The sequence below is a fragment of the Silurus meridionalis genome, chromosome 21, assembly GCF_014805685.1.
Source record: "Silurus meridionalis isolate SWU-2019-XX chromosome 21, ASM1480568v1, whole genome shotgun sequence".
NCBI classification, from domain to species: domain Eukaryota; kingdom Metazoa; phylum Chordata; class Actinopteri; order Siluriformes; family Siluridae; genus Silurus; species Silurus meridionalis.
The window spans coordinates 7,092,965-7,107,676 of record NC_060904.1 but is presented as its reverse complement, the minus strand read 5'-3'; the positions used below and the strand labels follow the sequence as shown (position 1 = coordinate 7,107,676).

The 14,712-nt window shown below is 37.2% G+C and overlaps 2 protein-coding genes across 2 annotated transcripts; both read right to left on the bottom strand.

Annotated features, from left to right (window-relative positions):
• Positions 1–477: 477 nt before the first annotated feature.
• On the bottom strand, positions 478–8,159 carry bmi1a (bmi1 polycomb ring finger oncogene 1a). The gene is made up of 10 exons (XM_046833982.1): positions 7,783–8,159; positions 3,556–3,687; positions 3,352–3,448; positions 3,068–3,123; positions 2,557–2,607; positions 2,267–2,372; positions 2,128–2,173; positions 1,914–2,012; positions 1,675–1,755; positions 478–1,520 (listed from the first exon to the last, which is right to left on the bottom strand). Exons 2-10 carry the CDS (start codon positions 3,671–3,673, stop codon positions 1,185–1,187), a joined length of 990 nt encoding a protein of 329 aa, XP_046689938.1. The 5' UTR covers positions 3,674–3,687; positions 7,783–8,159; the 3' UTR covers positions 478–1,184.
• Positions 8,160–9,340: 1,181 nt separating this feature from the next.
• On the bottom strand, positions 9,341–13,008 carry commd3 (COMM domain containing 3). The gene is made up of 8 exons (XM_046833983.1): positions 12,828–13,008; positions 12,104–12,215; positions 11,946–12,009; positions 11,834–11,868; positions 11,507–11,567; positions 11,242–11,298; positions 10,971–11,033; positions 9,341–9,515 (listed from the first exon to the last, which is right to left on the bottom strand). Exons 1-8 carry the CDS (start codon positions 12,961–12,963, stop codon positions 9,456–9,458), a joined length of 588 nt encoding a protein of 195 aa, XP_046689939.1. The 5' UTR covers positions 12,964–13,008; the 3' UTR covers positions 9,341–9,455.
• Positions 13,009–14,712: the final 1,704 nt, after the last annotated feature.

Genomic DNA, 14,712 nt, shown 5'->3' with positions numbered 1-14,712 from the left:
ATTACTCATGCATCCTTAATATAGGTAGTTTAAAATGTTCACTATTATTTTGGGTCATAATAATTATAATCATATTTAAACATATTCAGTCTGCATATTTCTAAACCTTGTGTGGAAAAAAAAAATGGCATACTCATTTAAACATTTATTATTATTCAAACTTTGTGCAGACTACTTCAACCAGGGTTAGTGCAAGCTTAACAAACACTAAAAACCTGGATATATACAGACGGGAATTTCTGTGATTGCAGACGTAAGAATTCAGCATTGTTATAGAATGATAATCCCTGATAATCATCTACAGCAATAGAAATCCTTAAGTGATAAAGAAATGATGAACAGTATAAAATAGTTTATTATATAGAATAGTTAATGAGTGTACTTCTGTCTTATTTGCACACACACACCCTTTATTTCATGTTTACACTTGATTTTTACTTTGCTTTCAGGTTTTCAGTTAAATAAAGTAGAGTCAGCGAAAGTGTAAAATGTTTATTTCTTTATACTGTGCAACAGTCACAATACAATAGTTATTCAGACAATCAAACAATAAGACAAATGAACACTGAAGTGAGACTATCTACATGGGCCTAGGTTATAACCTTAATGTTGGGGGGAGGGGATCTTCCCATGGTGCTTTAGATTTTACATTGCTGTAAAAAAAAAAAAAAAAAAAAAAAATTTATATGCACAACAACTACAACTTAAATTCCTCTAATTCATTTAAACTTAATTGAATATATATAATATTTTCTTTTGATAAAATGTCAATGCCAGCTGAATATAGCAGGAATGTTTAGTAGGCCTAACTAGCCAAGAAAGGCAAACTAAAGTCTTTATCATGTTTTTTAACGAAAATAAACGCTTAAAATACAAGCAACACATCTGGATTTGTTTCCAAAAAACAAACAAACAAAAAAAAAGTAAAAAATACATATAGAAAAGTAGATTCAGTCTATTACGCGAACTGTTTTGGATGTTCGGCAAATCCCATAGCTTAGAGCCACAATGAGGCTATCGATTCCAAATATACTCCAGCAATTGGATGAAATGTGCCACTTCCACTATGTTAAAAGTTACATGTGTAATAGTAATAATGACAATTAAATGGCTACAATGGCATGACATTGGCATGAAAAATAGCTGGGTAATCTGGATTTGTTTCAGGTCGGGTTTGAACTCAATCACCCTGAAGAAGTAGAGGATCCGTTCAGAGATGATTTTCGCATTTTGTTGTTGCTGAAAGTAAATTGCCGATTGGGGCTTGCCATTGAGGAGCCATTGACTGGACCGTTGACTGGGTTGGAAATATGTGGAAAATGAGGATGAGTGGACTGGACGGGTGTGCTTGGACTCTGTAGTGGTGACGATGTAGATGGAGCTCCTGCTGGGCTATTGGCCTGGTCACTCGCAGAGTCACTTTCTGAGCGGTTGGCACTGCTTAAGCCGTCCTGTGTGTGAGTTATCTTCATTTTTTTGCAATTGGGACGTACTCGATATTTCAAGGGTAGCGGCCCATTCTGACAGAAGGAAAAAGGGGAAACGAGAAAAGAGCAAAAAACGACACTTGATCAATCACAAGCAGAAATCATTAACATTGTAACCATTTAAAAAAAAAAAAAAATTTCACAAGAATACTAAATTGCTAAATATGCCAAAAGTTCACCTGCTTACCCTTCTCCATGTGTAAATGTAAGCAATGTCCATTAATGTGTAGTAGTCCTTTAGCGGCTCATCCTCATACATCACTTCAATCTAGGGGAAAAGGTATAGCATTTACAAGTTAAGTCAAAGCTTTAATTCCCAAATTATAATAAACTGATCTAATGAATGTTTCATTCTCAATTACAAGTCGTATTTAATACAAGTACATTTTCTTAATCCAAAAAGAATTTAAGTAGAAAACTGGTTACCTGGAAAGAACACGGTATATCCATCTTACTTCGCAGAAATTTTCTCAAATGCATTACAGTCATGGCAGCAGGACACTGTAAGTACCTCTTGTTATTTACCTTCAAAAAGAGACAGGAAAAGTAAAACCCCCACCAAATTAATGAATAATATAATAATGTTATATAATCTATAAATGGACATTTGTAAACTATTTTAATCATTTATTCACTTTACCTCATCTTTAGGCTGTTTCTCTCCCTCACTACTTTGCTGTTTGGCCCTGAAAGATTGAACAGGTAAATACTCAACAAAAGGTTCTTCATGTCTTTGAAAGTAGTTCAGAACGTATTTGTTATAGTTTCAAAGGACATACTTGGGGTCGAAAAACTCGATTGACAGACTGATAATCTCATCATCTGTGATGATTCTCTTATCCTCATCAGCGACTTCACCTCGATCTTCATTAGAACCGTTCGCAGCTTTTTAAAATAAATGACAAAAGATTTTATTAATAAATGAAATGGAATCAATATAATGGGTTGAATCAGGGGTGTCTTTATGGATCAATCAATTAAAAAATAAATAAAAAATAATGATATTTTTCCACTAGAAATTGTACTTAATGTTAGACAAAGGGTTAAGACACAGGCTTCAAAGATTTACCATCTACTGATGGGTGTTCTGCATAGAAATCTCTTCTTCGCTTCATTTCATCTGCAAAGACAAACAGTTTACTCAGGATCAAACAGAACACCAGCATTTGGAAAATAGCGGACACCATGTGCATTGAACATTTTTCTGTCTATTTGTCATACAGCATTAAGCATACTGAAATCGTAGTTGGATGAGTGCAATATTTATCATGCATCAAAGGACGAATATGAAAAAAATTGTCAAAGAAGGTAGCATTGTAGAATAATGTTTGAACTAACAATTTAAAAAAAAAAAAAAAAAAAAGTCTAGTTCATAAAGGAGAACAAGCACACCGGGCGTCTGAATGACATTGCTCTGGTGAATTCTGAAAGAGCATTTGATAAGGGTCATCATTAAAAGTAATTATAGGATTGACATTATAAAACAGAATAATACAGTAAACAGTAGGAACATTTTAGCATCAGTAAATTCTTACACGTTTATGGTTATATGCACTGGAAGGGTGTAATAAGCCACTTACTTTTGAAAAGACCTGGGACCAGCTTATACACAATGTCCTGCAGAGTTTTGTCAGACCTGAGACAGTAAAAAGGTACATCCTTAGAGGAACTCATTCTTTAAAAAAAAAAAAAAAAAAAGACCCAGCAACCGTCATGCAAAAAAGGACCCCATCATGGCGGCATGTCATGAATAGAGCAAATTAAATGAACGCCATGTCGATTACATAAAACATGCAATATCAAGCCTTATCAATGGATATATTACTTGTATGACATTTAATACACAAACATGTGTAATTATTACCTTATATTGAGAAGAGGCTTTGTTTTGTGCACTTGGACATCACATATGGGACAGTATTTACTGGTCGCCAGGTAGCGGACAATGCACATTTTGCAAACTGGGGCAGACAGACATGGCAGGTTAGGAAAAAAATAAATAAAATGCAGCCCATTTATGCAGGTGACAGGTAGAGTAATGCCTGAGTGATGAAGACTTGGTACTCACACGAATGCAAGCATTCAATGATTGTGGTTGCGTCAATGAAATATCCACCGCATAATACACACATCAAATGTGGATTGAGCTCTGTGATCTTGATCCTTGTTGTGCGATGCATCGTCATGGAAGGGAAAGGGCCTAAAGAGAAATGAACATGTATGAAACCATTGTGGCTTGGCAGAGGAGGAAGGCTGAATGACGGCCAACAAAAATGCATTATGTTCCAAACGGTAAGTCCTAACGTTTATTGTACTAGGCTTTAATTAGAACATGCTGGAAAATGATTCATAATCTTAAAAAAAAAAAAAAAAAAAAAAAACCTCCTATTCATACACTTGCTATTAATAATAATAATAATAATAATAATAATAATAATAATAAGAGGCAGCCAGTTCACAACATTCAGCAGACCAGCATACATAGGGGTTTTTTTTTTACCATGGCAATCAAGCAAATCTCATCAAGTCAATCCAATCCAGCAATCCGTGGCAAAAAAAAGGCCAGAGCCCAAAATATTAAAATACTAAGCTTTTTATTATCTGAATATCAAATCACTGGTCAGGTTAGAACAGCTAGAAACATAAAAATTCACTTAAAAGCATGCAAAATCCTGACCATGTTTAAAATACTTGATACTAACCATATCTAAATGCACAATATTTTCTAGAAATACCTCCTGGGGGTGTTTTTAAATATAATAAAATATAGATTGGTCAATATTTGATTAGCAGGTCACATCATGAGGTCCATCAAGGACCTGATAAACCCATATATATATATATATATATATATATATATATATATATATATATATATATATATATATATATATAAAACCAAAATCAATAGAGCAGAGGGAGAGCTACAGTATTTGATGCATCCTTGATCATTTCCAGACCAATCATTTGTGGTTAAAAGCTTAATGTTTTGGCTCCTTGCGTAAGAGATTGCATGCAAATCCAATCTCCTTTTATAAAACCATACATAAAAATAATTATCTGTTTAAATCTACTGCCTCCGACATGGCGGCGTTTGCGACCCCCGGCATTTCAGCAGCATGCAAAACCCCTTGTCCCCCCCACCCAATTCTATTATATTTTTTTAAAAAAATACACGCTTTCTGAAACCGCGCACGGAAACGCTTCTTGTTTCTATAGCAACTCCGCTCTCGTCCAAGTGGCTCCCATATTCAAAGGTGTGGATTAAAACGTGCTCAGCACGTGCACGCGTGTGTTTTTAAACATACACCAAATGCATCTTTTTCCTGTAATGTTATCACAATGTGTGCACGCAGTTGCGTCGTTTACAGACTTAATAATGCTTTTAAACGCCAATCTATTGACCTTTTAACGCATTTAGCCATTGCAGCGTTTAATAATGAGGTTATAGTCAAATCTAATGGAAAGAATGTAAACCGACTTCATGGAAATAAAACCAGTCAGGCTTTAAACGCTAAACTGTCGTGCTTTATCTAAGAACCAAATGATCTCTTAATATTTTTGACTATGTACTGATGAATAACTGAGGAGCAACATTTCACTGTGCGATTATCATCTATCAACAATAATTGAATAAAGCATCCCTATGATTCTCAGCTCAGTTCCACTGATTTCTGACTCTCAGACATGCAAACCGCCCTGAGAAATTCCGTTTCAGTTTGTGGTTAAAACATTGACGGGTGTTTAATGAAAGAAAAGAAAAAAAAAAACGCTCGAGAGTGGAGACAGTGCACAGACTTTTGCATACTCTAACTTACAAGCTACATAGGCATGAAGAAGGATACATTAGTGCAGATTGAGTGCAAACTGCAGGAGTATGGTATTGCAAAACCCACGCAACAATTTGCCCCCCAAAACAGACAAGTCCAAAGGTCAAGAAGATTATTCAGATTATTGCAATGCAATCCCATATTGTGTGGCTTCAAAACGTCCTACGCCTCCAATTCCCACAATTCAACCAATATTCAGTGATACAGTATGTAAAAATATGCATGGTTGTTTCAACTATGTTAATCATGGATCAAGCAGTCTTTAGAAGAGAAACTTCCCTTAGAAACTATTTACTGCAAACATATATACAATTGCCATATGCTTCAGATGAATAATCGGGCAAACACTGGATTAATTATTTCAGACAAGATGTCCAGCTTTAACATACAGGTTCCTCTGCAGTCATAATCAAATAACTCACTGATCCACAAGAACCACAGCCACACATACAGTCCCCATACCAGTCCATTATCACCTACAGCATGCAAGAAATGTGTAAGCAGAAATATGACCCATAATAAAACAGCAGAGCTAGGAAAGAGACTTATAGACAAGAACAATGCATAGAAGAAGACGAGTACTTCTACAAAGATTCTCAAAAGCTAGGTTTTCTTTTATTTAAAGCATGTTGGGACAGCTAGGGAAGCTCTGCCCTGTGTCCTAAACAATTATATCATGCAACTTGAGCACACTATAATGCCTGACGCATGCAACTAATCATTGAAGTTCATATATTTTTTTTAAAGGTTTGGTTCTTTACGTTTCACGTAGTAAGAACCTCCAGGTTTTTTGGCTGTAGTAATTCATGCACGTTTGACATCTCACATAACATACCGGTGGTCGACACGTTTTTAAAGCAGTTTTCAATGCTGCATGACAATAATCCGATGATACACAACCTGCGGAATGTAAACTGTTCTGTGTGTTTCCTTGGGGGTTCTTTATAAAAACGTGTGCACGGTGGACTTTCGCCAGACCAAAACAAACCAGCACTTTTACGCACGAAAGCGCCACTTTTCACGCAGGTCTTTCGTGACAAAAAGAAGACAAAACTCAGCTTATTGATTACTGATTGTACTCTCGATTCAGGCCTAGACATGACAGTATGGACCTCTGGCAAATACAAAATGTCAAGAAATGAGTATTAAAAAAATCTAACCGTGCATCTCGTGACCATGTGCAACTTTTTTATTATTATTTATTTATTTATATATTTTTGCTGCTGCTACATAAGTCGTAACCTGCATTTCTGATGGCCGAGAAAAAAAAACAGTCATACAGACGTGACTATTCATCACATGCCCTTTGCGCAAACAAGACACGTGTATTTGTGGATGCAAGTCATCGTAGCGTGTTTTCCCAAACACGCAGCCTCAAAACGCGTCCACTGACAAACTGAGTAACGTGTTTTTGTTTGTTTGTTTTATTGATTTGTTTAAGGACACAGTAAGATGCGTGTGAATGTTGCACGATCAATTTTTACAATAAATGTAAGAAAAAACTGGGCTATCATTACAAGTATGTGAACGTATTGATTTTTAAAAAATATATATATAAAATCCGGAACATTTAGAGACGCGAAAATTAACTATAAAAAATAGTTTGGATGGAAATTATTTCTACAGACACACAAAACCGAGTGTGGATGTGTGCATGCTTGTGTCAAAAAGCATTATGCACATAAAAAAAAACTACTCAAACACCCTCAATCTGAACCTCGCTGAAAGCAATATACAAGTCAGACCAATCTGCGTGTAACTGATTAGACACAAGAACATCTGAAAGCAACTATTAAGAACATTTATTTAATTGTGCAACCTTGACAAAGACGTGTTGTTGCATCGTTCACATCTTGCAATTTAATCCAGATAAATAAGATGACAAGCATTTATATGACCCCGCGACATCCGATTCTGCACCGCCAATTAACCGAGCATGTGAACTTAAGTTGAAAAGGTGGATAAAATTGGACATTTGCATCAACAGATCTACATTTTTGGGTTCCCAGCCTGTTAGAGAATGCATATCTATAAAATCGAGAATCTGCACGTTCATGGAGTGAGCGAAATATCATTTTGAGTACGGGCTCGCGCGAACATTTGACTCCACGCGCTTGCGAGCGCGAGACCGCGGCTTCGTTTCATTCGAATCCTAAATAGTAAATTCGAGCAGAAACCTCCGGCAACACGGTCAATCAGCACATCATAGCCTCTTTAACAAGATATAATCCCAGAACGGCAGGAATATAATATGGCGTGTTGGAGAAGAACTAAAAACCGAAGCTCGTGCGTGGACAGAGTTGGCCGCGCGAGCTCGAGCCCTTCTGTCTGTCAGCGCCTGCATCCAGTAAGAAAAAAAACGCGGATCCATTTTACGATCGCGGAAAAAAAAACGGTACATTTTACGCCAAACAGTCGGTCGGAAAAAAACCCATTGGTAAGAACCGATCCCGGAGAAGACGTACCTGTAGGAGACCGGGTTGAATCCTCAAGAGCGGAGTTGAGACAATGAAAAGTTGCGAGTCGATCAGCAGAAAGCGAGCGCGAGCCAAGCGGCCATTTTGAAAAAGAGCTGCAGACGCTGTCAATTGCAATCAGACTCGTCGCTACGGCGCATTTTAGTAGCGGAGAGAAAAAAAAACGCTCCTTCCGGGTTTCGGGTGCGAACAACGGCGCTTAGATTAGATTTAATTCCGCGTAGGATCCAAAGAGTGCAGGGGGAAAAAACGCCCTTTCTCTCAGCCAAGGTCCTCGAATCGCGTCTTTGTACAGCGCAGTGCTGATGGCTCGCTGGAAAACTGACACCGTCCCCCAAAATGGCTTGCGGTTCGACCGCCCCGTGCGGTCACGTGACTCGGTTGCTTAAGGGCGGCCTGGGAATTAGAGCTTAACACGGGTCGGTGCGTTCTCTCACCGAGGATACATCAGAAATGAAATTCGGTACAGGCTTTGAAAGAAAAAAATAATAATAATAGAAGACACCAGTTATAGGTGTGAACTCACATGTCTGCACCATTTCATTCAGCCTCTAAATCGGTTTAGGATGCAACCCCTCGTCTCAATTGACATTATATTGTGTCTGTATGTTAATAGAGAGTGAAGAAGATTGTAAGAAAAAGCCGAACATTTGTGTGCATCGTTTTCTAGGCCTGTTAGAAAAAAAACGTAGGGAGCAATCCAGCAACACTCCAATGCACACACACCCCCGCTAAATAAATACTCCTCTTCTTTATATTGTGTGAACGATTAAAATGCGAATATGTAACCAACAGAATGAGAGTTCACGCGGAACCGATTTTCTTGCATTCAATTCTTCTTTACATTAGTTCCAGATAACACGTTCATGATTCCTTTATTGCTACACAACGCGTGTTTGGTGGTCACGGAGGTCTGTGTAGCCCAACAACAAACTGCCCACCCCCCAAAAAATAGCGTATCATTAAAGTGCAAGAAATGAGCATGAGCACGAGAGTATTTATTAGGAGCGCGTGCAGTTTTTTTTGCAAGAGCATAACATACAGATGCACTGAATCCAGTAGCAGTAAAAAAAAAACGGTCCGAAGTGATTATACAAGAATGCAATCAGAATTAGGAGTTCATAGTGTTGAAGTATACTGCAAACATTACAAAAGGTCATGCCATACACATCAAATACAAACCTATTCTACAGTACAAGTAGATTATATAATATAGTTCTCCAAAAACATTGGCTTTTCGACTGTTTATTTATTTGTTTTTATAACAATGTATATTTAGTTTTGGTTATGGGGAAAAATCTTGCGGTACATGTTTATAGAACAGAAGGAACAGTGGCGTGTCGGATTCCAATGTACTCAATATTACTATTAAAGCACACACACACACACACACACACTTTAATGGAGAAGTGATATTGTCCATAGTTGATATCTGATGAAGGAAGATCTGCTAAAGTAACTATTGCAAGCCATAATTCGCTGTATTCCCGGCCTTTAAAACGCCTCCTCCAGTTTTTTATCCACAATAAATAGGGCAACATACACATGAGATTTTATTTGTTATTTTATTGTGAACGTTGTAACGTACAAAAAAACATCCCACATGGTCATGATCAGGTAAAAGATGTTCCTATACAGATCTGATGGACTGACTGGGAGAGTCACAGCTGGGTTGCTCTCTCCAGACTCTTCGCGGCATCCTTCATCTTACCCAGTAAATCCTGAAAAGGGTTCATAAACAACTGTTGTTAATCCATGTTGCCAATAATACAATCATCTCCTTACTATCATTACACACATTTATTTTTGTTCTCCTCCAGAGGAGGACTTGACATTCTGCAAATTCACTGAAGTGGCCTTCTTTCTTTGCTCTTTATTGTGTTGATATAATGCTCTTGGGTTGAAAATGGTATAGAAAATACCCTTAAGCACGGGTACCCGGATGCACTTGAATATCAAATCTTCCAAATAAAATACTACAGGTCAAATTTTTGATCGAATTTATTTCAAATACTCAAAGTCAGAACAAATAAATGAACACGGAAAAAAAACAAAGATAGACAACCTGAATTCATAAATCGAAGAAGCTCTGGGAAACTAACGTGGTTCAAATGTTCCAGATAATCGAATGTTTGTTTTTGCGTAATTAATTTGCGTAATGAACAGATGTGCACGTATAAACCGCACACTTTTTTCTTTCTTTAATGTTGCAAATTATCATTTAATGGCATTATAAAGTCAATCCAGAACGCACGTGACAAAAAAGAAATCAGCCAATATTGAAGACTTTGATCCAGATGTTTCGCGCGCTGATTTTTTTTTTTGTTTACATTTTTTTCTTGTTTACTACAAGTCGGCAAAAAAAAATACATTTATTTTTTTCTTTCATTTTTTGTCAAACGGCAATACAGGATATTGTGTTATTTACTGATATCACACACATTTTCAGTCTTTAGCTCAGATTAATGCTGAGACTTTATTTCACCTTCATATTAACTTATAATAAGTAATGACTAAAGCCTCCTGTGTGAAGTAAACCATCAGATGATTAGGATGATGCTATAGTAAGATAAATATAGTACACAAAAAACATTTAACAGAATTTATGGCTGTTTCCAATTTTTCATTATTCCTACCCCAAAATATGCTTAAAAGGCTTGAGGAACAAAATTAGCCTAAAACTGGGGTCGTGTAACAAATAAACTACAATAAAATAAATAGTAGGTTCTTTTCCACTCAACTACTTTTGAAATGGGCGTCATGACACTGCCACTTTAAGGGGATGAGAGAATGCATGAAAAGTGATTTATAATGAAAGTGCTTGGAAAAGTGCAGGGTCATCATCATTCTACAGCTGCATGTATGACACCTAAACAAATCACTGAGATGTGTGAAAACAGCTTTTTTTTAAAACTGAAACAGAAAGGACTCAGTGTAAATACAAAGGGAGCCTTCAGATTTGAAACAACCTGCCTTATATCCTGCTCGACAGACAGACAGACAGACAGACAGACAAATAGACAGACAGACAGACAGATAGTACTTTGTTTTCAAATCTTTCTTAAATTCATTTCTAGTAAGCCGATTGGATAATTGTTAATAAATAAATCATACTAATGCATTGCACATGCTTGAAATATTTAACATGGTTTGGTATTAAAATAAAAAAAAAATACCTGAAGTTGCTCCAAGGTGCAGCTAAAATTTAGTTCCGAAGATCCTACGTTATTTTCACCATTCTGAAACATGTCAAGCAAAGTCAATAAAACAGACGAAGGACCAATTCGTTCTCATGCACTTGTGACCAGAAAGTCGCGGGTTTAAATCTCAGAACACCATCGTTAATACTGCCCTGTCAGATATTTGCTTAAACTTATTCTGCTTTGGATTCGAACCTACACGTATGTCAAAGTACTCTTTCTGAATATGACAGCAAGTGGCACATACCTCAGTTTTTAAAGAAAGCAGATATGATGGCTGATTGACCTTATGCACATGGCTGTTCTATAAATAAATAAAAATAAATTCAGCAATAAATAGCATTCAGATAGATCGATAGATAGATCAATAGATCGATAGATCGATAGATAGATCGATCGATCTTTATTGTCATTGCATTGTACAGGTACACAGCAACGAAATGCAGTTCGGCATCTACCAGAAGTGCAAAAAGTACAAGTTGTTTCCTGTCGGTATAAACCAGACACTGTACCTTTATGCAGTAATCTATGCGCCAAGAAACATCTGTTATGTGAGGAGGGCACCTATCGATGCTGAAACACAGGCAAAGAACATGTTAGACTGAATGACTCGCTTTATTTACATCTACTGTGCACATCTACAGAGCAAAAGTTTTCAACACATGCTACATATAAGCTATAAATGGATATAACCATATCTGGAACTTTGTTAATAACAGGCTACAGCTAGTCATGAGGTACCTGTTGTATATGAACAGTAATCGTATTAACAGTCCTAAGTGTTATAGCAGACCAGACCACTGTATAAACACGTATACAGTTAAACGATGGTGACTTACCTCGACAACACTTTTTCCAGGCTAGGTTTGCTTTTCTAAATGTGAAACGAAAAGCACAGGTTATGAAAGTTTGTTTACCGGTCTCACAGCACACTTTAGAGGAGGTCATCACCTGATAGCGGATGTAAAACGCGTCCACTCTCTCGCTGTCGAATTTGAGGTCTTCAAGGCATGAGCTGTAAGAACAAATATCCACTTTATTTACCTTCTATACCTTTAAAAAAAAAAAAGAAGAAAAACCTAGAAACACAAAAACAACACATAGCTTACCATAGGGTCGACTTGTCTGCGTTTTGTTTTACTCCTTCCAGGATGAACGTTGTTGCTGCAATATGACAGTGTTTCAGGAGAGCCTGATCTAGGTTCTTCAGTTCTGGGTAATCTAAAGGAAACAGAGGTCGAGATGGCATTTATATGTATATGCATGTGAGATGTTGGAGCACCTGTATTGGAGCTAAGCCACAGGATATGGATCTTTGATATGGGGTCATCCATGTCCTGCACAATTTCAATGCTCTGACACACCTGGTTTCACTAATGTGTTTATTTACAGAGATCATAGATTAGAGAAGGCATGCATCCAAGGAAAAACATTAAACTGTGCATGACATAGGAGTCCTCCAGGCAAGACAAGGGGTGGGAACCTGTGGTTAGAGCATTCAAATGAAAGCAGATATTCAATAATCTTAGTGGTGAAGCCCCTGGATGTCTCTCACTTGGCTGCACGGTTGTAAGGAATGCTTTTGTGCTGCATGAATAGGCTACAAGACACAGGCTACATGTTAGCATGCTAGCACACACAATCGCACGGTAGGCTGAAAGAAGGGAGGTAAAAAGAGATGCAGAAGGTTCACACTGACATTATATTCCAGATGTTTTCAGCACTGGGCTGATTGCGTATATCTTATTAAAACAGGCACCAGATCACGAGAATATGCGTATTTTTATTGCACAAGCTCCCCGAGTACAAAGGGGCAAAATCGGCGGGTTTTACCGAAAACGCTGCCTGTCGGAAAGGACAGCAGACTGTCGAAAGCCGCTTCGGTGAAGACGGTGAACGATTTTAAGTCCAAGTAAGCGGGATCGGAGAGGACTTGAAGCCCTTTTACTACCGAATCTGACAACTCCATTTTGTTGCCGAGACGCAAAGCGGCGCCTCCTGGTCACGTGACCCGGTCAGCTGATCTTAAGGCAGGTTCCGTGTTATTCGGCGGATGTAAAAAAAAAATAATAAAAAATAAAAAAAAGGGATAAAACAGAATAAATAAATAAATCCAAGACCAAGTTTTTACATATATTCGACTTTTTATGTTGTTTTCTGACATACAAATCCACTAAATACTGTTCTAGTTACTTCATCTGCAGTTGAAGCCTAACAGTAAATCCCACATGTGGCTCTTCATCAGATACATTACAGCCTAAATGTGCAATATGGCATGTATTAAAAGATTACAGCAGTCTGCAATCTACCAGGTCAATAGATATTACATGCAAAAACATCCTGTGTGTCTTTTGCAGTCACTGATAAAATCACTTAAAGGTTCTTATCAGTTCAAATGCCTGCTTCAGCTCTTCACTTTTCACTTTTCCTCCCTTTAACACCTGCTTCAGCTATAATCAGTTCATAACCAGCTTTCTCTGTGCTGATGTTGTTGGTTTTGAAAAGGGAAAACACTGAAATATTTACAGTATGCATGCAGTCCTAATATTGCAAATGATATACTGGGTGTGTGTGTGTGTGTGTGTGTGTGTGTGGGTGTGTGATTCAGAGTCATATCCTTTCACAATCTCATTAAAAACAAAAACCACACCTTCCTGAGTTTACCTCCTAAACAGTTTTGTATTTGATATATCAGTCTGCTGTACCACAAAATAATATTTTATATCCAGATTCTTATTTATCCATGCAGGATGATGTACTTACATACATGCTCCATTTCTGTACTTGGGGAAAAAAATTTGCAAAAAATATGAATAAATAAAACATGAATATTGCTGCTTAAACAGGAATACAGTAAGAGTTTTTCTTTCACATTTTACTTCAAATACCTGCTCAAGTAACTTGAATGATGTATGCATGTCCATTCTCTTCTGCATATATCTGTTTAAGGTGAGATTTTTGTTATTACAGAATAACAAAATGTATGCATCAACTCTCACGAGAACCTACGATTGTGATGTATGATTGTGAAGGCAATGTATGTATTCACTGTATTATGAACAAGATGATGCACCTTACAAGGCAGTAAAAGTGTCCCAAAATAAAAAAAACTACACTGATAAAGTACATATAATTGAAAATGTATTTAAATTAAATCATTTGTTACTGTTCAGCAGGTGATTATTGGTGTTTCATCTTCATTGTTGGTTAAAAAAAATCACTTTAAACTTCCAAGTCCTCCGTTTTTTTTATATACAATGAAGCCCAATGTAAAGGTTCCTCTATATGACCAACTAAAGAACATTTAAGGTTCTTTTTTGAGAGTTCCTGGTTCTGGAGTATCTTGTCGTGTGCATTTCCTGCTCCTAACAAATACACTTCAACTGGGTAAGAAATGTTATTATAGCTAATTGGTTGAATTGGGCCTTATATTCTGAGCATTAAAAACCTTCAAATGTGCAAAACGGGGGATTTCAGGGCCGGGGTTGGGAAACTGCTCTAGTTTACGAGTCTGGGGTCATTTTTTGTCAACCCGTTTCACACCTTCCAGTGTTAATCATTGCACCAACAACCTTAAAAACCAAGAATCTTTGACCTAACAAAGTCAACACTAATAAAAAGCCCAGCATTGGAGTAGGTGGGGGTTCATTTTAAAACAGCACGCAGACGAACAGCCAGAACATCTCCACGCGTAAATGCGCCTGAGGAAAGGCTTTTA